Here is a 22609-nt window from a genome sequence, read left to right on the forward strand (position 1 = left end):
GAGATGAGACCAGCCAGGGCTCATGGTACCCACGTTGCTCCAGGGAAGGGATGTGGCCACCCACCACATCCCCACATGGGACATCCTCTATCACCCCAGCACCACCTCCTCCCGCAGCAGGACAGCTCCTGCGCTCCCAAGGGAATATTTGCTTTCAATCCCAAAGCAAAGGATGCTGCATCAAGCAGGGCCAGGATCAAGGCACGCACCAATTGCAGCCGCTGTCTCCTGCTAGTGTGAAATTAGCACCGTTAAATGCTATAACTGAACACAATCAACAAAAGCTTTACTAGCTGAGATAGCACATAAAGAACTACAACAGCTAATGCCTTCAGCACCGCTGAAACTCTGACCGTCTGCCCCCTCGTCCCAGGAGGGAACTGATGGCAAATATTTACAGGGGCTTATAAATATTTATCCTGTAATAACCTGCTGCATTACAGCACATTCTTCTCTCTGAGGCTCAGCTTTGCCCTGGACCAGGTGCAGGCTGCTGAGAGGGTCTGCAGCGTATATAAAGTTTGAATAACATAGAGCGAGTGCTGTAAAATAGCCAGCAGCTGAGCTGCTCGTGTGAAATGGGCTGCAAGTCGCTCCTTAGCCAACAAAAGAAGTATGTGGCTGGGATCACAGGTGTGGAGGCACCTCGGAATGGTGCAAACCCCTTCCGTGCTGCCACAGAAACCTGGCAAGTGGTGCCTGTCCCCAGGGAGCCATAAATCACAGTGAGATGGGGCCTCGGCCCATGGTGATGGAGCAGACAGGGACCTGTGGCTGCTTCAGTGAGGGGAAGGCCAGGTTGGATATAAGGAAGGAGTTGTTCCCTGTGAGGATGCTGAGGTGCTGGCACAGGTTCCCCAAAGAAGTGGTGAATGCCCCATCCCTGGCAGTGTTCAGGGATACACCCTGGAGCAAGCTGCTCTAGTGGAAGGTGTCCCTGCCCATGGCAAGGGGCTGGAACTGGATGCCCTTTAAGATCCCTTAAACCCAAACCAAATCAGATTCTCTGCTTTCATATAACCAGCACCATGCAGCATCCCCTCCCCAGCCTGCAGCACCAGTTCCCATTCCCACCACGAGCCCTGCGCTTCATCTGCTGCCCAGCACAAGCTTGGCCTGGAACCAGCATTTCTCTTGCGGTGTCATTTCATCTGTGTGGAGGCCAGATATTCACCTTCCCTTTGAGCCCCCCATCCCCTTCTTCACTTAACTTGCTGGTGCTGAGTGACTCACAAGAGCAGAAGCAGCCTTTGGTTCGGAAAGCACGCGAGAGTCCCCGAGCAGCACCAGCGATGGAGTGTCTGAACCTCTTCCTAACATGGATAAATAAACAGCCTGGAAAGGCTTCATTGTGTGTCTTCTAGGTTGCTATTTTCTTAACCCTGTCTCATTAAGATGGATGGAGTTTCTGCTTATTAGTAATTTGGCAAGTTCCTCTTTGTGTACGCTCCGCACTTCTCGCTAATGACGCTTTGCTTCAGCGGTTAACAAAAGAGGCTTCCAAGTTGGTCAGTGAAAACACAGCCATGCACTTGGGGCACTGGGATGGAAAGCCCATGTTCTGGAGATGTGGCAGACAAGGAACTGCAGGGAACGCAGGGAAGGAAAAGCTGCTGATCATAAAACCTTTCCTGACATCCACATAATTCTGGCCTAAGGACTTTAGTTCATTGATTTACATACACAATTGCAGAGCTGACAGAGCCCATAACGCAGTGATTCAGAGCCCTCTCGCTGGTGTCCTAAAGCACGGCCAATGGAGATGAAGCTGGCACTGCTCCTGCCTGGATTTACAGCTGGCCATTAAAGGATGTTTACAAGCCTTTAGTACAGTGTACACATCTGGTAAATCATTGATTGAGCAAACAGCTCCTGGTGTCATGCTCCCTCTGTCAATGTTTCCCACTACCACATTACCCAGCACAGACTCATTGAGCACACGTTGGGTTTGCATGTGTTGTCACTGTGATCTGGATGCTAACAGACATGCAGCTACACCACGAAATCCACACAGGGCTCCGGCATTCCCAGCTCATCCATGACCTGCGAGCAGGGAAACTGCATGGGACAGACTTCCCTATTGCAACGGGCAAGAAGTGAAAGAGGAGGCTGTTTCTGCCTAGGGATACATGTGGAAGAAGAGGAGGCAATTGGGAATGCCTTCTCCAGCCTGTTGGCTGCCTCCCAGCACTTGGCTGGATGCAAGACATGCTCAGCTCCTTAACCTGGTCAGTGCCTGGCATCGCTCAGGGGTAGGAGGGATGTGAAAGCATCTTGTGACTGGATGCAGTGCAACAGACCCAGACCCAGGAGCCTCACCAGCAAGCAAGAGAAAGGTCCTAGATGAAGCCAAGCCAAGGGGCCACGCTTCTGCAGCCTAGCAGCACACACAAGGCCCTGCAGAGTCCTGCAGCAGTGGCAGCATCCCCTTGCCCCACCTGAGAGCTGCCAGGTCTACCCAAGGGCTCACTGCAGGGGAAGCCAGTGCTGGCCGGGCCTCTGTTTGCTGCATTACACAGGCCCAGTGGAAGAGAAGCAGGATGGATATGGGGGAAGCAGCATCCATTTTGCCAGTGCTGGACCCACACTGAAATCTTTTGGCAGCAGGAGAAAGGTGCCGTGTTTGGTGCTGCCCCTGCCCCAGCTCATTGCGTCTATGGGCATCACAGATGTGCAGTGATCTGTGGCCAAACGCTCGCTCCCCTGGCCATGGAGCTGGGCAAAGGCCAGAGGGTAAAGGGCAAGGCATGGGAGCAGAAACAAAGCTAGATCAGCTCATTCATGCAAACCTTTTCAGGAGCTGTTGGGTGGCTGGACAGACGGACATGGGACTGTGTGAGTCACCATAGAGACACACAGGCTGCCTGAGTGTCCCATGCAACCACTTCACAGCAGTTGGAAAGGAGGTGCAGGATCCTGCTCTCACAGGGATTAAAATGAGGGTGCAGGCAAAGTGCCCATTCCCCATCCCAGTCCATGCTCATGGATATGGGGTGATGTGGGACCATGAAAGGTCAGCACAGAGAACTGAGGTAGATTCTTTCCTCTGCACCACCACTCCCAAATGCCAGGTTTTCAATGGGCTCGGAGGTCATCCGGGTGGGAGAACAGGGAAAAAGACTTTTCCTTCCCCCATAAATGAGTTTATGGAGGACTTCAAGAGAGATTTCATCCCTCCCTCCCCCCTGCTCACTGTACTGTGCATGTTAAACCATTTGAGGAAGGGAATTCATTAGCAACAGGGCCCAAAGCCCGTCCTCTGCACAATGGAGATCCCATTTTTTCCTTCTCGGCCTGAGAAACACATGCCCAAAATCCGAGGACATAAATTTCTTCTAACCTCATTCATTCTGGGGATTGATGGAGAAAATCCATAGCAAATATTTATGACTTTGCAATAAATAACCCTCACAGAAGTTACAAAGAGCTCTGGCGAGTCTCAAGGTAACTTTCAGCGAGTTCCTGGGGTCAGGGCACATCGGGATACTGGGTCTATAGTGCTCGAGCCTTTGGCTCATCTGTTTTGAATTATTGCTATTACTCAGCCGAGCAGCGCTCTCAATGGAGTAGCTGTGCTGTGATTCCATGCCATATTTCATTTCTATGGTGGGAGAGAGGCTTCAATAATTATTAGCTGTACTATTTGCAGCCAGCAAAGAAAACACCCCAGCAGTTTGGTCGTGCTGATGCCCATGGACTGAGCTGCATGGGTTCCATGAGGAAGGTGTCCATGCCCTGGGATGGAATTCCGAGATGGATGTTGTGTGTTTTGCTGCCAATTCAAACCACAGACCTGTCGAGATGCTCCCAGTGGTGTGAGTGGGTCTGAGCCGAGTGGCACGTTCCTCAGCCTGTTCCACTGTTTGCTTGCGTCTTCCCATGGGATCCTCACCTCTTCACCCATGCCAAAGGATACCCAGCGCTGTGTGCTGCACAGCCAAGTGATGCTTTGGGTACCACTGGATCCCATGGCGTGCAGGGAGCCAGTCCTCGCTCCATCGTCCTTAGCTCTTAATCATCGCAAAGGAAGGAGCAGCATCACGCTGCGTTCCCGGGCGCGGGCTCCATTCAGGGCTTTCAGAAAGCAGGGTCAGACGTGTCTTCTGACCTGTGACCTGCCGCTTCCCTCCTCGCCCTAATTATCTAATACAGCGCTCTCCCTGCCAAGTACAATGGAACAATTTGTCACTTCAATTGTCTGTCAGTCAACACTGGGGCCTTTTCAACAGCCCAACACATGTTTTTTGAGAGCTTGTCAGCAAGGGCTGTCTGGCCAGGCGCAGAACCATGCAAAATGGAACCTTTGTTAATTCTGGTTCTTAGAAAAGTAAATCCATTCACTTGCTTTTTCCCTTTTTTTTTTTTTCCCCCCATTTTTTTTTTTCTCTGCCAGGCCTTCAGTTTGGAATTTGCACAAGAAGCTGAAGCGCCCCTGATCCCTAAATGATTGGTCAGAGGATTTGCATGAGGAAGCAGAAATTAATGATTCTTTTCTTTGCTTTTTATTTGCTGTAATTGTGTGTTTAGAAATGAGATTACATTCTACAGCAGCACGAGGGGCTGGGCAGGGGGGCCGGGGGGGAATTGCTTTGCATCTGTTTAGCTCCTTAGAGTTAAGATCACCTAATCGTTTCAAGCATTTCCTAAGATTCCCTGGCTCTTTCTCTGCTTTAATGGCCAAACAAAGATTGTGCTGCTTCCCGAGGAACTTTCCTGGCAGCTGAGCTCAGCAGTGGGAGCCAGGGGCTTATCCCGCTGCTCAAACAGGCTTCTTGTGGCTTTGGGCACAAAACGCATCCCAAAGCTCAGTGGCTCCTTGCATCGGGGAAAGGGTGGAATGGATTCCCACCAACAGCGCAGGAGGAATCCAATCACTCGAGTTGAGGTGGTCCTGTCCTGGGGAAGCTGCTGGGAGCATGGAAACACAGAGTCACAGAATGGTTTGGGGTGGAAAGGACCTTAAGGTCCTGTTCCAACCCCTGCCATGGGCAGGGACACCTCATACCAAGGCCTGGAATTTACTGCTTTCCTTTATGGTTTCATGTACTCTTGTTCTGTAATTTTAAGCACATTATTCGAGTTCACCATCTCTGAATAAGTCTCTAATTCTAAACTATTTCTATATGGAATCATAAAATGCTGCAATGCAACGCATGCATCTCTTGGAAACAGGTTACACGTGAACGTTTCCGTGCTTTGCCTTCATGTTCACACAGCAGACCTGTGAGATTCCCAGTGCTTGCCATCTTTTCTATTCCAAAAGCACAACAGTGGATGTCTTTAAAGGAATACCCACTGAATTCCATTTACCTCCTTTCTTGATCCAGGTTTTCAGTTAAGCCAGGGAAGAAGCAGGTTCTCACTTACCACCTACAAGAGGCTGAAGTTGCCATGAGGGGTAAGAGAGTGCTTGCTGGGAGATAAGCAAAGCAACTCAGTCCATTGAAGAGCTATTGAGTTGGATTTTGGCCTTTGATTCTGAGCCATTCATGGCTGCAGAAGCCAAGCTTTTAGCCCCTGGCAGAAAGCAAAAGGTTTTAGTGCAGACATGGGCCGTGTATTAACTGCTTTCAGAGGTGAGCAGACACAGGACTGAAGAATCAGTGCATTTCCCTCATCATAAGAATTCCAGAGACATCTCGATGCAGTAGCAGTTACATTCCACTGCAAGGGCTTCAGAGTTTACTAGACGGAGGCCAGCAGCATCTTAGACACCCTGAAAACATATTTGTATGGTTTTATAAATTCCAGGAAAGCTGCAGTTGGATAAACCTTGCATTCAAATGCACATCCTTCAAGAGTATTTTGTATGCACATAAAAGCATCCGAGAAAATGTTAACATCACAATCTTAACTGTTTGCACATTGGAACCAGCTATAGGTTAGGGAAACGCAGTCCATCTGGTGCCCTGTTTTAAGCACAGGGTTCTGGAGTGTGTTTCCATCAGAGCTTGGCTGCAGGGAGGTGACCCATGGCCAGGCAAGGCAAGAGCAGCAAGCACAGGGATGCAGCACTGAGCACCGGACCCCACTCTGCAGCAGGGGGGTCTGGCTCAAGGGTGCAAAGGACCAGGGACCCCCAGCCCTGCACCACCGGACCAGGGGCTTCCTCTGGCCTGTGCCTGGTTGTTTGTTCAAGCAAAGCCATTAGGTGTTTATTAGCCTTCATTATGGAGTGTGAGAGGGTTAATTAGTTCAGGCTGCTCCTGTGGGAGAGGGTGGCGAGGCAGGAGGATGAGGCAAGATCAGCAGCAGCCTGATAGGCAGGTTCACGTCCCCTGGTTCCTCTTTCCCCCTGTAGCTCCCTTTCATAAGCACACCGGCAGTGTCGGTGTCACATCTGTGCAGATGTGTCCTTGGAGCGTGTTTTTGGTGACAGGGATAATGCTGTTTATAATATATTCTATATATGATAAATACATACATGATAAATACAACATATATGTATAAATGTACATATATACCATACACATACGTATATTTAATATACATTGTTGCAAAATTGCTTCTCCTGCCCAGAGTATGACATGGAGACCACTTATCATATGCATAAACTGACCACATCATTCCTATGTTTATCCCTTCCTCGTTGAACCGTAGCATGGTTCAACACCCTCAACCTCAGCACCGGATGCATGTGAGGATGTTGAACCCTTGCAGATCAGAGAGCCCACACAGGGGTTCCTGCACCACCCCACTGCTTACAGCCTCTCAGCCTGGAAACAGGGAGGCACGGGATGATGGAGGATGCGTGCTGGCCACCAGTGAGCTGTCTGGCAGTTCATCACCCTTCCATGAGTTCATCCAGCTCCTGCCTCCAGCATGTATATCCAGTTTTGCCTGTTTCCATCAGAAACCTTCTCCCTCTGTGAATACAGAGTGGGAAGGGGAGACCTGCAGCCTAAGGAACCAAACCAGCCACACTGCTCTTAGCCAGGCAGATCCCAATCCATCCCTTGTCCCTGGGGAAGGCTGAAATCAGCTTCCAAGAGTGGGAATCCCAACCCAGAACTGCTTTGCTAGACAAGGCAAGGGATATTCCATCACCCTGCATCAGTCATGGAATCTGTGCTGCACACTGGTGGGGAAGCAGATCTGGAAGCTGTGTCCCGAAGCCACGCAGTCCTCATGCATAGGCATCCAAAGGGGAAGCTGTAACCTCTCTCTGCCACCCCAACCAAGGCATTCTGACTGCTCGGTGCCCCCCAAGCTGAGGTTGAAGGGTTAATGTTTCCATGCGGCTCCACTGGCATTGAATTCCTTTTGGCCATCAAAAGTCCCATTGCGGAGGAAGGACAATGCCTTGCACCAGGCTCTGGTGTGACGTGAATGAAGCAGCGAAGGGAATTGCAAATGGGGCTCATGGAAGCCTCAGACACTCCCAAACTGGGCCCCAGCTCTCCCAAGTGCTCAGCATAGGACCAAGACGACGGATGGTGAAATCCACCCTTGCTGGATGCATCTGGTGACCTCCCATAGGAATCGGTGCAGTTTCCACTTCAAGAGCATAAAGACAAAGGTTAAAGGCAAACAGAAAGAGGTGTTGTGCCTCTTTCCACACCCCTGGCAGCCATAGGCACAGTCTGCCACCCTTCTGCATATTCCCTCTTTAGCCTAGCAGCCACTCCTGGGATTTATTTGCCCTCAAACTCCATAGAGTGAGCAGCTCCTCTTGAAAACACATTTGGGATGGGGGAAGCAAAGGTTATCAGCTTCTTAGCAAGAGGAAATGAAGACCACAGCAGAGCACAATGGAGTAATCCCTGCCTGTCAGGTGCAAGATAGCAACGGCTGTCGTCCCCCCCTGATTATATCTGCTCCATCTAATGGTGAAAAAACATTCATTTCCACTTAAAAGCCACCCTGTGTGATGTTTAGGAGGGTGATTTCCCTATGGAGTCAGTGCTGAGGGCTTTGAAGAGGGATTCCCTGGAGGGTGGGCATCAAGCATCAGCATTTCCCTATTACTGTGCAGAGGAGCCCCTCTCTGTGGGAATTCTGCTCTGAAATGGAACCGTGCCCAGGGACCTGGATCCATGGGGCTGGGCTCGTGTGTCCGCATTGGGGTGCCCCATGGGGGTGCCAGGACCTCCCAGACACCCACCCCAGGCTTGGGCAGGGCTGGTCCAGACCTTGCTCATTGTGCTCCCATTGTGCATCTCCCCTCAGCGATGCTCCCACAGGGATGCGGCAGGGAATCAGAGCAGGGCTGCGGCGATGGGAGCCGCTCTGACCCGGCAGAGGTGGAGCATGGCCCAGGGCAGCGTGTCTGCACTGGAGTTCATTCCTCCTTGGCATGTCTGGGAGCTCTTCCCTATAGCAGCAGGCTGAGGAGAAGCAGCTGCGCTCAGCAAACAGTGAAAGCCCCAAAGCCTTTGCTTCCCTTTACTTTTTGCTCACAAAGCGATGATTCCCATTAATCGTGTAAATAAACACGTCCCCGATTAGCTGACTTCCGAACCTCGGAACGGGATCCCATCATCCATGGTTTCACAACGTCCAGAGGGGGAAAAAGACTCCCAGGAATGCTGAAGGCCAGAGATCAGCTTCATTTGCACAAGGGACAGGATCAGGAGCGAGGATTACACAGGGAGCATCCAACTTGCTTCCCAGTTGTGGCTGATGTGGGGGACTTTGCTGCTGCAGGACCTCCAGCTCCTGCAGTGTGAAGGGTTCTATGGCACTCACTCGCTGTTCTACCTCGCAGAGAGGTTCACCTTCACCCTAATCGCTACCCCGAGATCCAGGGGCCATTTACCCGCAGCACTCAGCCCTTCCAAGCCCCTTGCTGCAGCTCTTAACCTCATGTTGCTCATGGGGGTCCCCATCCTCATGAGCGCATCCCTGTCCCACGCAGGGACAAGGCAGCTCCACTTGGTTACACCAGGACACCGTCAGACGAGCACCGGGACCGGGCGCTCCCGGTGCCTCCCCCCCCGGGACCCCTCTTGGTGCCTGCCCGTGCCGCAGCCGCGCCATGGGGGGGGCTGTACCATGTGTGCCAGGCGGGGGTGTTCTCTCTGTGTGTGATGGGAGGGGGGAACTCGCGGAGGAGGCACTAGGACCCTGAGGCGCGCATGCGCACTCCCTCCCGGTGAGGCGGCGGCGCTTGCGCTTGGCGGCTCTTCCGCCCTTTCCCGGAGGCGCTCCCGACGCTTTCGCGACAGCCGTAGGTGAGCGGCGGCGGTGGCGGCGGTGGAGCGGAGCCATGAGGCCGCAGCAGGCGCCCGTGTCGGGCAAAGTGTTCATCCAGCGGGATTACAGCGGCGGGACCCGCTGCCAGTTCCAGAGCAAGTTCCCGGCCGAGCTGGAGAACAGGGTAAGGCGGGTGCCGGCGGTGCGGGCAGGGCCCGGTGCCGCTCGCTCCTCCAGCGAGGCCCGGCCTGTGCGGTGCAGGGGGACGCGGTTTCTCCCTCTGTCCCCGTCCCGGGGGTGCTGTGCCACCGGCTCCCGTCTGTGAGGTGGCGAACGCGTTTGAACGCGCACTGGGAGAGGCACGGTCTCAAGATCCAAAGGCACATCCTGCTTTGGATGTTATCGGAGGGCAGAAAACCGGGTTTGGGGTTATTTTTGTTGTTTAAATGGCGGGTTTAGTCGATTATGGTAAGGAAATACTTCGAATTTGAAGTGAAAAGCCACGTTAAAAGTACCTAAAAATGCTTCTCTTCGGTGTTTGTGAAATGCTGGTGTTTTGAGCTAGTTTTACTCCTCAGGCACGCAGCTGTCTTCTCTGGTAGGAAAATAGAGTGTGTTTGTTATGTGAGAACAAAGCCTGTGTTGTGTGGCTGTTGCTAACACTGTCCTCTCTGTGCTGAGCCCCACAAGTGCCGTCTCAAGTACTTGCATTTCATTTCATGCTCTCGGATGTAACTGACAGCAACAGACACTCCTTGCTAATGCTTTTTCTTGCTGCACTTTGCTCCTCTTCCTCGTTGCTTTGCTTTGTTTTGAGAACTTGTTTGACCAGCACCAAGGTGTTATTGGTATAATGTCAATACAAGAGTTGCCTCTGTCAGTCCACTCCCAGGCTGTTCTCCTTGCATGTGAGTTAAGCCCCCCTCAATTGAAGTGCATGTTTCTTTAGTTCTGTTACTCTTAACTGCTTTGTGTTCATGTTGTGTTGGAATCAAGACTTGGTCTCATCTCTGGGCAAGCCCTTAACGAAGAGCTACAGGTCTGTAACTTGGTGTCCTTCAGACTTTGGCTCTAAACAGCGGCTGCAAAGCGTGGAAGTGCAAATAAGCACTAAATGAAGGTAGATGCCTGAAGGTATCAGTGAGTTCCTAACGTGCAGAGTGTGACAACTGAACGTGACTTCTCTTGCAGATTGATAGGCAACAGTTTGAAGAGACTGTCCGGACACTGAACAATCTCTATGCAGAAGCTGAAAAGCTTGGGGGCCAATCCTACCTTGAAGGGTGTCTCGCCTGCCTGACCGCCTACACCATCTTCTTGTGCATGGAAACACACTACGAAAAGGTGTGCTGCTTTCCCTGCCCCGGTAGCAAAGGCAGTGTGAGTGAGTCCCATGGGCTGCAGCCACCCTTGTGTTTTGGTGGGTTTTCTGTTGTGACCTGCAGACAAATTCCCCATGCACTCTGGACCTTGTTGCATAGATACATCAGACTTAGGTTGAGTCATGTAATGATTGCTTGTACATCCGGAATCCTGCAAGTCCTGTCTCAAGCTGTGTGCTAGGTTCCCCTAACGTTGGTATTGCTGGGGCTTGGACTCTGATGCAGGGAAACCCACTGACTTCTGTGCTGCTGTGTTACCAGGTTCTAAAGAAAATTGCCAAGTTCATTCAGGAACAGAATGAGAAGATCTATGCTCCTCAGGGCCTCCTTCTGACAGACCCCATCGAAAGAGGACTAAGAGTTGTATCCTTCTGTGGTGGCTTCCATTGCCTCCTGGTTTGTCCATCTGCGATGTGCTTGATCTCAGTGTGGCACCCTCTGGTCATGCTTATCTGTGGCACAGCAGAATAGGTGTTTAGTTTTGTTCTTCTCCATCGTGTGCTGTTCTCTGGTCAGATTTTGGTACATTAAGATTTGTTGCATCAAGACAATTAAAATGCAGTGTTGGAACCTGTCCTTTGAGGCTGCCTTGAAAACCTTGTATGTATCAATAAACTACCTCTTTCAGTGACCTCTAGAAAGGTGTTTGTCACATTGGGGCAAAACTGGCCAACTTGGTAGGATAGAAACTGTTGATGTGGAAGCAGGAGGTGGCTGTTGTTTCATTTGCAGCCCTGTCCTCAGGTTCTGGTGAAGGTTTTGCTGTGTGTCACCACCATAAGTTGATGGCAGCCTCGCACGTTGTTCTGCTGTGGCTTCTTCCAGCCTTTTCAACGCTGGAACCAGGCTGCAGGCATTTATCTCCTTGTTGTCTCAGCAGTAGTAAAGATCCTCACATGACAAATCCAGGGGTATCGAGACTGGAACAGCTTGAAACACAGCCTTGTCCCTTAGATGCATGCTAAGGGGAATTCTTTGTGGTTGAGTTATTGTGTATTTGTCTAAGCAGCTGATAGCTATCACCTACATGATTTCATTATCCTCAAGATGTTTTCTGCATTGTTCTCTGCATAAACCTGGGGAAAACACAAACAGCAAAACCCTAAAACCATTGAACTTCAGTAAAAGCATTTTCCATTTGGTTAGTGACTTAAGTAGCTGGAGTGTGGAAGTGTTTTGTCTAGTGCATGGCTTTTCCTGACATTAAATAGAAGGTAGCAGGGCTCAAACCCATGCAGCAGCTTGTGTTCTTGCTGTCAGGACACACTGACCTGACCTGGCCTCTGTTGTGTGCTGTTCTGTTTGCTTTGTAGCTCTGGAAATGAGCCTTGAAAGATCAAAGGTTCTAATATCTTATTCCTTCTTTTTGGTTATATTTTCACCGTCTTTTTATAGTATGTTTCCCTAACAGCTTTTCTGTGCAGATTGAAATTACCATTTATGAAGACAGAGGTATGACCAGCGGAAGATAAAACTGTGGAGTCTCAGGTACATGTTAACCTAGTACTAGATCAATCTCAACCCATCTCAACCTGGTTTCTGTGCTCAGAGGGGTAGATTGTGTCATACTGAGGCACCACGGTGTGTCTTGAAAGGCTGTTCACCCAAATCTTGTGTGGACCAGCTTTTCTGAATGAGTGGAAATATCAATCAATACTTGGCATAATGCCACTGAATGTCAATGCAGATCAGACAATACCACATTCATATTTAGGGACATTTGGGTCTTGACTGGATAAGCATGCATAAACCTGACTAGTGCTGTATTATGTCCAGTCATTGTCCTCTGGTGTGTAGATAAAAGGGTCTTTCTTATTGTGATGAAGTCTGTCATAAGGTTCCGAGCAGACTAACTTAAGACAAATCTAGACTTCAAAATAGGTCACTATTTAAATGCTTGTTTTGGATTCCCAAGCAGCTTTTGTACTAACAGCATGAGAAAAATCACTGATGGTGCTAAATCAGCTCAAACCTGAACTGGCTTCCTTGCCTTAGGTACTCTGCAGAGCTTGGGGTGCTTGTCTCAGCCTAGCTTGTTGTCAGTGTGTGCAGAAGAAAAAGATTGCAACTATTTCTGCCTGTTATGCAGAAAGAAGTAAAGGGTTTATTTCCTGTTAGACAAATGGAATCCAGACCCTGCCTTTCCTGCCACTGCTTCCTAAGATAACAAAATCCAGCCACGGAAAGGTTTGTGTAGGGGGTTGTTGGGTTTGTTTAGCAATACTTTCTACTAATGTGAAACTTCTTTTCTAGCAGATAGCTCAACAGTGGAGTTGCTGTATCAAAGTTCCCCTACCTCCTACTTTAGAGCATCATTCCTTTCTTTGCTGCCAGATCCACAGTGCCATCTACTACAAGGACTAACTTCCTCAAACTGCTCCACGTGAGGTGACCCAGCTGGTCAGCATCCATTTTGTGGCCAACTTTTAAGCAATGAGACAATGAGATCACTTTTTAGGTGTGTTTTGGTTTTAAGCGGGGGGGTGTCCCCCAGGAAAAAGCAGAAGTGGTAAAGCTATGTACTCTTCTGAAAGAAATGGGGCACTTTGCCCAGCAGCAGGCTAGTTTTAGTCAACGTATGCGCAGTGCTGTTCCTCCCTAGTTCTTAAACCTTTCTGCCCATCAGAAGCTCTGGAAAGCTGCAAGTTGGAGTTGGGAATTTCCTTCCCTCCAGGTCAGTGTTGGAGTGAGGGGATGCACAGTGCCTCTGCCTGGCGAGAAGGGACTCAAGGCAACAAGTGTTTAACGCTTCCCGTGCTGATTCCCATGGAAAACCCGAAGGCAAAGTGTTCCTTGTTTTCAGTGTTTTGGTTGTCCCTAGGAAGGGGAGGAATAGCTGGACTTGAATACTGGTGGTTTTTTTACTACTGTATCTGTGCTGTTATTGCATCTGTCAGTGCTCGCCAGAAGAGGGGGTCTATTCATTCAGAAGCCAGTAAGTACATTAAAATGGATGCTGAACCAATAAACATAACGACACCTACCCTTCCTCCGATTAATATGTGAAGTGTAAAACTGTTTCTTTCTGGATTTATTATCTATAATTTATAAGGAAAACACTGATTTCACAAACTGTTAGATATCGTGTAAGATGGTTTCTTAATCCTATCTGCTGGCACACTATTGGCAAGTAGAACTGTGCATTAGTATCCCCCCTGCATCGACATTCCTCAGCAATACCTGCCAAAGTAAAGTTCCTACAAACTGAGCTGGCTTAATATCATATCCTTTTCCCTTATCAAAGCAAGGATGTCCAGGGTCTGAACGTCACTGTCCAGCTGTAGAAGGAATCCAAGGAGCTAGGAAAGCAGCATGGGAGCGCTCTGGCTGTTGGTGGCACTGCAGGTGCTAATTCTGGATCTGAAATTCCAGCTTCTTACTCAGCCACTGATTATTTTTTTGTTTCTTTTGATATTTAATATTTTAATTGTATAAAACTTGTTTTTTTTCTAAACTGTAACAGTGTTTGCCTTTCACATCTGTTGCGATATTGGCAGAAGGACTAATGGATTAGTAAATCTTTTCTTAAACCGTGTCTTGTGTCCTATGTGGTCGCACTGCTCCGTGCCAAGAAGTGCTCTTGGGGCCGTTCTCGCTCCCGAGGCAGCAGGATGTCAACGCACAGAGCATGGTTTTGGGATAGATTCTGGAGTTTTGCTCACTTTTGGCACTGTTTTGTTCGCTTTCGGTACCATTTTGCGTTCTTTTGGTACAGTTTTGTTCACTTAACACCGTTTTGTTTGCTTTTGGTACCGTTTTATTTGCTTTTGGTACTGTTTTGTCCACTTTTGATACCATTTGTCCCCTTTTGACACAGTTTTGTTCATTTTTGATAATGTTTTGTTCATTTTTGGTACCATTTTGTTCACTTATGGTACCAAATTTTTCACTTTTGGTACCATTTTGTTAACTTTTGATACAGTTTTGTTCACTTAACACCATTTTGTTCACTTTGGGTACCATTTTATTCACTTTTGACACAGTTCTGTTCGCTTTTGGTACTGTTTTGTTCACTTTTGACAGTGTTTTGACCCCTTTTGACAATTTTGTCCCTTTTTGTTACCATTTTGCTCTGACACCATTCTGTTCACTTTTGGTACTATTTTGTTCACTTTTGATACAGTTTTGTTCACTTAACACCATTTTCTTTGCTTTTGGTGCCCTTTTATTCACTTCTGGTTCTGTTTCGTTCAATTTTGTCACAGCTCTGTTCGCTTTTGGTAGTTTTGTTCGCTTTTGACAACGTTTTGTCTCCTTTTGACAGTTGCGTCCCCTTTTGTTACCATTTTGCTCTCTTCTGACACCGTTCTGGTCCCTTTGGGTACCGTTTCGTTCACTTTTGGCATCGTTTTGTTCGGTTTTTGGTACCGTTCGGGTCACTTTTAACACCGCTTTGTTTGATACGCCCCTCTCGGCGCTGGCAGCCGCCATCTTGTCCCGACGGGGGCGCGCCTGCGCGGGGCGGGGCCGCGCCTGCGCGGAGCGGCCGCATCGAGTGGCGGGAGGCTGCGGGGCCATGGCGGCCGCGGGCGCTGAGGGGCCGGACTCGGACGGCGGCGGCGAGGAGCTGGAGCTCACCCCAGCGCAGCTCATCCGCACCTTGGAGCAGGTCTGTGGGCCGGGCCCTGAGCAGGAGGCTCGGAGCAGTGCGGTTGTGGCATCGCTGGGAGCCGCGGCACGTAGCAGGCCTGTTCCTAGCTTACAGTGTGCCCCCCCCGCTTCCAGGCCTGGCTGAACGAGAAGTTCGCTCCGGAGCTGCTGGAGAGCAAACCGGAGATCATCGAGTGCGTTGTGGAGCAGCTGGACCATATGGTGGGTTCTGTGGGGCTGAGGTGGGGGGACAGGGGGACGCGGTTACTGTGGGGGTCCCTGAGGTGAGGTGCTTTGGGTGCCTGCTCTGGGCTTGTCTTGCAGAGGGGGCTGTGAGGTACAGAGGAGACTGAGGTGCAGAGGGGCCTGTGAGGTACAGAGGAGCAGCTCAGCCTGGTTTTGTGGGCTCTATGCGCAAACCCCATCGTCCTCTCCGGTCCTTCTTTGACATTTCAACCGTTTCATGTCTCTTCTTACAGGAGGCAAACCTGAAACGGGCAAAGGGAGGAGACTTGAAGGTGAGCGTTCATCGGATGGAGATTGAACGGATCCGCTATGTGCTCAGCAGCTACTTGCGGTGTAGGCTGGTGAAGGTAAGGCTGTGCTGCACGGGGTGAGAAAGGGTCACTTCAGGAGTCATTTCTACTGCTTCAACAAGGTGCTCACTCTGTGTCCTCTGAGGATCACACTGTTGATACCTGTTTAACTGGGAAAAGTCTGTTTCAGGCCTGGCTTTTGTCTCAATATCAGATAGAGAAGTTTTTCCCCCATGTCTTGGAGAAGGAGAAGTCTCGAGCCGAAGGGGAGCCTTCCATTCTGTCACCAGAGGAATTTGCTTTTGCTAAAGAGTGAGTAGGTTTTGGATCGATCTGTCTCCCTTTTGTAGGTTATAAACCTCACTGGTGTCATATCCTCAACAGTTCTGGAGCCTGTTTGCAATGAGAATCACAGGTTTTACCAGGAGGTTTCTTATGGACAAAGACAGAGGGAAATAAAGCAACTCTGATAACACTGAGTCAGTGAGCAGGGCAAGCCATGAGGCTTGTCACTGTCCGTGCCTGGGGCCAGGAGATGTCAGTTGCTGGCATTTTGTATCGATGCTCTCCCTGCAGAGTTGTAGCTGATGAAACCAGTGAGTGCTCCAACCGTTTGTTTCAGGTACATGGCAAACACAGAGACCTATCTGAAAAACGTGGGCCTCAGACACATGCCACCCAACCTGCAAAAGGTGGCTCTGCTAAAATCAGGTGAGCACATCCTGACTCAGGGTCATCTCGTGGCAGCAGGGCTGCGGGGGAAGCTCCGAGCTGTGCAGGGGAATGTGAGCCAGTGCTGAGCTTGTCCCTTCAATCCTTTGTCTGCAGTTCCAAAGCCCAACCTGGACTCCTTCGTGTTCCTGCGGGTGCTGGAGCGGCAGGAGAACATCCTAGTCGAGCCGGAGATGGATGAGCAGAGGTAGGAGGGTGCTTCCCCACTGGCTGTGGTGCAGGTTCCAGTGGAAGAGCTATCCTGAGCCCACGCCTGTCTCTGGCAGGGATTACACCATTGACCTGGAGGAGGGCTCCCAGCATCTCATCCGCTACAAGGTCGTTGCCCCACTGGTGGCCTCAGGAGCAGTGCAGCTCATCTGAGGGTAAGTGTGAGGCCAGGATTAGGGTGGGCCGTGGGTCTTCCCATCCACATTCCCTTTGGATGTGGCATGTTGGGGCAGGACAGCAGCAGTGTTGGAAGGGGTACCCTCCACAGCATGCAAATAAAGCAGCAGGACATCTTCCTCTCTGCTGCTGCTGATTGCCCCCACAGCTCATCAATCTCCTGATGGCTTGTGACATGCCTGCGGTACAACCAGGCTCCTGAGCGAGGGCAGCCTGTGTCACAGCACTCCTTCCAAGGAGGCTTTGCCACCATCCCCTTGAGAGTCCCAGGGGAGGGCTGAGTGTTACTGCTGCCTCTCCAGACCCCAGGCTGGTTTGGCAGCAGATGTGGACAGAGTGAATACAGCCTTTGTAAATAGCAGGGTGCTCTCTTTTAAACCCTCAGCTGTATGTTCATCCCTGCTCCAGTTTATCACTGTTCTTTAAGTGAGGCTAGCCAGTGACCGAATAGTGTGGCAACCAGCTGTGTAAATGATGCCTTCCCCCATCTGCTTTGATCTTGTCACAGGGTCTGTGCAACCCTGGCTGTTTTGCAACTGGCTGATTGCTCTGAGGTGAACCAGAGGCAGGGTGGAGGGGGGATTCCTCTGAACCATCCTTGACACATGATGTATTGAGCAAAAAACCACCACATGTAAAGATATTTGCTGGCAGAGCAGATCTTGGTTATTGCAGAAGGAGCAGGAGGGATTGGGAACACGGTAAGGATGGAAACTGCAGCTCAGAGCAAAGGGAACATCATGGGAGAGCCAAGGGTTGGGTGCTTGCACCACTTACCTGCAGTGAGAAGGGAGAGTGAAGAGTTTATCAGCTGGGAGATGCCCATGAGCTTAGGAATTAAGGTTTTTTCCCTTGAAGCATTGTTATGCAGCCAAACAGCATGCCTGTGCTTCCTTGGAAAGGCCCTGCCTTCGGGGAAGGGAGGCTGCATGAGCTCTGTTCTGCCCATGCAATCCCAGTGTGGATACAGTTGTGTCTAATGTGGCCAGAGAGGAGCTTTTCCCTGGCATTTTGACAATAACCAGCCCTTGCCATGGCAGTATCTGATGTTTGCCTCCAGAGCAGGCGTGGGTTTGGAATTGCTGCCTGGCCCTTGTGCTTGTAATGGCATTCCTTGCCCTGGGCCGAGGAGTGAGCACCTCTTGATCACATTGTGAATGATGCAGTCACAATCAAAGCAGCATTTGCAGGTTTGTCACAAACCTCTTCCTAACCAGAGCAGCTGGTTCACGTTTGGGCTGCTTGTGCCAGAGCCACGGGGTCTTTGTATTGCCCATGTAAAGGTTGGTGGTTGCATCTGTGGTCCTACTGCACGTGCAGACTTTGCACAAAGCCAGAGCACAGAGAGCGTTTGGGGGGGATCATGAGGCCCTGATGCTTTTCCAGCCTTTTCCAACCTGCTGCTTTGGGCTGGCTTACTTCTGGGAGGTTGCACCATTATTGTAGCTAATCCTTAGCTCAGGGCTGCCTTGGTCAATGAACTCCAGACAGCGTGGTCTGTGTGATCAGCAGCTGAGGGCTGTGGAAGAGCTCTGAGGAGCTCTGAAGCTTATGATGCCCTCATATTGTTCAGAAAGATACTGGAGGAGGCTGGCAGAGCTTTCCCAGAATGGTCTCTTGCTGCAGCATGAGATTATCAGTCTCTTTTATGTCACCTCCTCTGCTTTGTATGTTATTTGTGCTGCTTCCTATCAGACCAGTGCTCTGTAGTTGAGCATTCAGCTCTCTGTGCAGGGGCACTTGGATCAATAGCACAAACACAAAGCTTCATTTTGAAGCTTGTTTAAGATCGGTGGTGGCCAGTTTCACTAAAACAGCAAGTGTCATCATGGGCTCAGGAGAAAGCAGCTTTCTGCTGTGTGTGATGGAGTGAGGGCTTCCACTACAGCTTCTCATTGCTATTGAAATCTCTTCTGCTCAAACAGTTGTTGGAGCAAGGGGGAAGCAGTTCTTTTGAGCTGGTTACGCAGAGGAAAAGCTCCTCTTGACCTGTTGCATGCCTGTTGTAGTTGGAGGTGAAGCCAGCTCCTCCTTTGAGGCAGTGTCTTCCCTGCATGGTGGCTTGTGAGGAGCAGCCCGATGCTGCTCTGCCAGGCAGGGGGTGACACTCCATCTCGTTCGTGTGTGTGGTTTATAGTGCTCCTAATGAATCCATTTAGGTAAAGAGGATTCTTGTAAGTATAGACATTAAGGGGAGGCTGGGTTTAATCCTGAGGAATCAGTAGGACAGTCCCTGAGGAAGGACTGCAGGTCCTGTGCGTGTCTGCAGCTCTGCAGAGGTGATTGAAGCTCCCAGCCAAAGTCATCACTAATCCCCTGCTGCAGGAGAGCTGTGAGGACAGTGTCTGGTGGCATGGCTGGGGGACTTTCTCCTTGGCCCTATTAAACTTGATTGAATGATAGTCCACACCACTGGTACCTGCCCCTCTGCTGCGTCTCCTGTGGCTACAGCCAGTAGGAGTGGAAAAGGCACTTGTGCCCTTCTAGGAGCTGAATCTCAACTGGATCTGCTGGTTTCCAGGGTGCTGTCAGTACAGCTCCTCCCTGGAGCCCCTTGGCTGGCACATGTTATTGCTGTCACAGCCTGTGCAGGGGTTTGAGGATGGCCATGAGGCTGGAATCAGTCAAGTTCACAGTGAGATTCTCTTGTGGCGTACCCAAGAATGCTGCTGTCTGCTTTTTGTGTCCTTCCATGATGAAAACCGGGACACTTGCGTGGCTGGATGCTACCTTACAGTGCTTCTGTATGTGCTGGGAGAAGTGGAAGTGTCTTTGTCAGCTTGTGCTTTTTAGATGGAGAAGACCCAGCAGTCCATCCACCTTAATCTGTGACTCTGGGAGAGAAAGCGCAGAGTGAAAGCCACTTTTCCAGCTTCCACAGGGCTCAAATACATCCCCTTTTCTCTGCACCCTCAAGGTGGAGGTGGCTTGGGTTTACTGAGTGATTAGCTCTAAAGTAGGTGGATGGGGACAGAGGTCGCCAGGAGGGCACTGCTGGTGAGCTGTGATTTCCCTGAGCCGGATCTGCTCTCCTGAGTGCAGGGGGACAAGGTGGGGTGAGTGCTTCCATTGCAGGGGGGGCTCTTTCCTGGCTGTGAAGACTCCCCCAAGTCACTGCAGTGGAGGAGCTAAGGGGAAGGATGTACTGCTGATTTCCTAGCACCAAGAACCATGTTAGAGCTGGCCCCAGGGGCCTGTAGGGACAGGACAAGGGGAGCAGCTTTAACCTGCTGGAGTGGAGATTGAGATGAGCTCTTAGGTAGAAGTTCTTCCCTTTGAGGGTGCTGAGGCGCTGGCACAGGGTGCCCGGAGAAGCTGTGGCTGCCCCATCCCTGGCAGTGTTCAAGGCCAGGTTGGACACAGGGGCTTGGAGCAAGCTGCTCCAGTGGAAGGAAAGACACTTCCAGCCCTGCAGCCCAGCCAGACCAGTGGGTCTGGCTCCTGCTCACCCACAAAGATCACTGTCCTGCTCCACCCCAGGCCAAAAGTGACACAAGTGCCACATATTCTTCCAGAGGTACGCGCCCCTCTGCTCTCACTGCTCTTTGCCTTGGCCAGGGCAGAGCAAGAGCGTTCTGCCAGCCAAGCACTGTGTTGGAGCTCGCTCCTCCAGCCATCCTGTGAGGGGTGCCTCAGGTCGTGATGGTGATGGGGAGCCACGTGTAAATGCCGAGAAGGAGGTTGTGTCATGAGCTGATGGAAATCTGTGCTGTCAGCAGGAACAATCAGTCCTGCTTAACCTAAATGGCTCTGTAGAGATTAGCTGTGGTGCAGGGCAGGGGTGATCTGATTTAGGTGATAGTCCTTTCTGTCAAGGAGTCACATGTGAGCCGGCCAGTGACCGTGGTTTAGGACAGCGCTGGGAGTGAGGGACACTGCGGTGTCTCCTGCCTGCTCCGCTGCCAGTGGGTTCCTTTGTCAGGGCAGGGATCTGGGGTAAGGCACGACTGAGTCGGACTCGCTTTGGGGCAGGACTGAGCCTGGACTCGGGTACCCAGGGAGCAGCCCTTGCACAGGGATGGGTCTGTAAAACCAGTGCCCTGCAGCTTCCTCAGGGCCCTGCCCCGCACCCGGTCCCGCACTCACCCACCTCCAGGAGCCCGGTGCTGCGCGCTCCCTCCGCGCTGCTCCTCCGAGGCCCGCAGCCGGGGCGTTACCGGTAGGGCCGGGGGGGTCCCGGTGCCCCGTTAACGGCCGCGTCCCCAGGGCTCATCCGCGCGGTGGGCGGGGCCTCCAGGGGGCGGGACCAAGCTCCCATTGGCCGCCAGGGGTGTGCCTCCGGCCGCTGATTGGTCTCTGCGGGCGCGGGGTGTCCTGGCCCGTGGCGCGCCCGGGGCCGCACTGCCTGAGACGAGCGGAGCGGAGCCGGGCGGCGGGAGGCGATGGGCGCGGGGAGCGGGGGTTGTGGGGGCCCCGTCTGACCCCGTCGTCGCCTCCAGGCTCCTGCCCGTTGAGCACCCGCAGCCATGCCGGTGGACCTGGCCGTGCGGCTCTGCCTGGGCCACTCGCCCCCCATCCGTAAGCTGCTGAACTCCTACGAGGAGCTGCGGGGCAGCCGCGGGCGAAAACCCCTCCGGTCCTGCCTCAACCAGAAGCTGAGTGTGGAACCTGCGCCTGAGCAGAGGGAGCACACCAGGAGCAGCAAGGGCCAGAAGAAGAAGAGGGTCGTGTTCGCTGACACAAAGGGGCTCTCGCTGACGGCTGTCCGCTTCTTCTCAAAGATCGAGGAGGACCTGTGTGACCTGCAGCACGCCCTGTCTGACCTCGCCTGCTTCCGACCTTGGCTGCGGGCCTCGCACCCAGAAGTGTGCAGGTACGTGCTGGACTTCCCACAGCCCTCTGCAGACTACCTGGCCTTCCGCAGCCGCCTGCACAGCAACCTTGTCTGCCTGGAGAACTGCCTGATCCAGGACCGTGCCCTGTCCGGGACGGTGAAGGTCAGAAACATTGGGTATGAGAAGAAGGTTATGGTCCGCATCACCTTCGATGGCTGGAAGAGCTTCCGAGACATCTCCTGCCAGTACATACATAGCACGTATGGCTCAGCCGACACAGATACCTTCTCCTTTGAGCTTTTGCTGCCCAAGCCGTCTGTCTCCCGTAGGGCTGCAGAGTTCTGCATCTCCTTCCAGTGTGGACAGAAGATCCACTGGGACAACAACCACGGGAGGAACTACAAGATCTGCCATGTGGGGGTGATGTGCCCGCCTTCCCGTGCTGTCAAGAGTGCGGGCTGGGAGCCCCTCGGTGCCCCTGGGGCAGCTGCCCTCGTCCTGTCCCACCTGCAGAGCTGGCGGCGTGCAGAGACCCAGGCTCCCTACTGGTAGGAGAGCAGAGGGTGCAGGTCTTTTCTGCCTCTGACTGTGACATGGGGGTCTCTGGGGAGGGGGCAGCTGCCCAGGATGCGCTCAGGGTTCTGTCACCTCCGGGTGTCTGCTGATCTCCATGGGAGCTTCTTCCCTGCTGGCTCCTGCTGTGGAGCCTGGAGCTGCTGCTCCCTGTGCCTCCTGCCCGCCGGCTCTCCAGGGCAGGGGAGCGACGAGGAACGGCCATGACCCGAGGCTGGGCCCCCTCTGCCGCCCAAGTGCCTTGTGTGGAGTGGCAGGGGCCAGGACTGTGACAGCGGCGGCAGCGGGACCATTGCCCCGCGGGGCTCCGTGCGGGCAGGCCCCGAGCTGCGGGGAGCGCCTCCGGTCCTTGGTGCTGTACCGGGGGTTAATAAAGTGATGGCACTCGAGAGTCCGCCTCTGCCTGTTCTCTGCCCGTGCCCCCTTTGCCGGTGTCACCGGTACCAGACGCCCCCTGCCGACACGATGGTGCCGACGCACTCCTACGGGCGCGGCCCCG

The 22609-nt window shown here is 52.0% G+C and overlaps 3 protein-coding genes across 6 annotated transcripts; all 3 read left to right on the forward strand.

Moving 5' to 3' along the window:
• The first annotated feature begins 9123 nt into the window (after positions 1-9123).
• On the forward strand, positions 9124-14049 carry GOLGA7 (golgin A7). 4 transcript variants are annotated; one of them, XR_009724931.1, is made up of 5 exons: positions 9124-9319; positions 10327-10479; positions 10779-10988; positions 11942-12005; positions 12771-14049. XR_009724931.1 is itself a non-coding variant. In XM_061349715.1 (5 exons), exons 1-4 carry the CDS (start codon positions 9209-9211, stop codon positions 11987-11989), a joined length of 414 nt encoding a protein of 137 aa, XP_061205699.1. In that variant the 5' UTR covers positions 9124-9208; the 3' UTR covers positions 11990-12005; positions 12771-14049. The 4 variants fall into 4 exon arrangements, 2 of the variants coding, with proteins under 2 accessions (XP_061205699.1, XP_061205698.1); XR_009724930.1 differs by having other exon boundaries at positions 12774-14049; XM_061349715.1 differs by having other exon boundaries at positions 10779-10880.
• A 940-nt stretch (positions 14050-14989) lies between these two features.
• On the forward strand, positions 14990-19524 carry GINS4 (GINS complex subunit 4). Its single transcript, XM_061349712.1, has 7 exons — positions 14990-15126; positions 15243-15329; positions 15587-15700; positions 15858-15955; positions 16266-16354; positions 16472-16562; positions 16642-19524. Exons 1-7 carry the CDS (start codon positions 15034-15036, stop codon positions 16736-16738), a joined length of 669 nt encoding a protein of 222 aa, XP_061205696.1. The 5' UTR covers positions 14990-15033; the 3' UTR covers positions 16739-19524.
• Positions 19525-21005: 1481 nt separating this feature from the next.
• Positions 21006-22371, forward strand: LOC133210387 (protein phosphatase 1 regulatory subunit 3C-B-like). The gene has a single exon (XM_061349709.1). It carries the CDS (start codon positions 21229-21231, stop codon positions 22087-22089), a length of 861 nt encoding a protein of 286 aa, XP_061205693.1. The 5' UTR covers positions 21006-21228; the 3' UTR covers positions 22090-22371.
• Positions 22372-22609: the final 238 nt, after the last annotated feature.

The sequence above is a fragment of the Neopsephotus bourkii genome, unplaced genomic scaffold, assembly GCF_033783945.1.
Source record: "Neopsephotus bourkii isolate Nb327-2 ecotype Australia unplaced genomic scaffold, CSIRO-AGI_Nbou_v1 NB_457, whole genome shotgun sequence".
Taxonomy (NCBI): Eukaryota; Metazoa; Chordata; class Aves; order Psittaciformes; family Psittacidae; genus Neopsephotus; species Neopsephotus bourkii.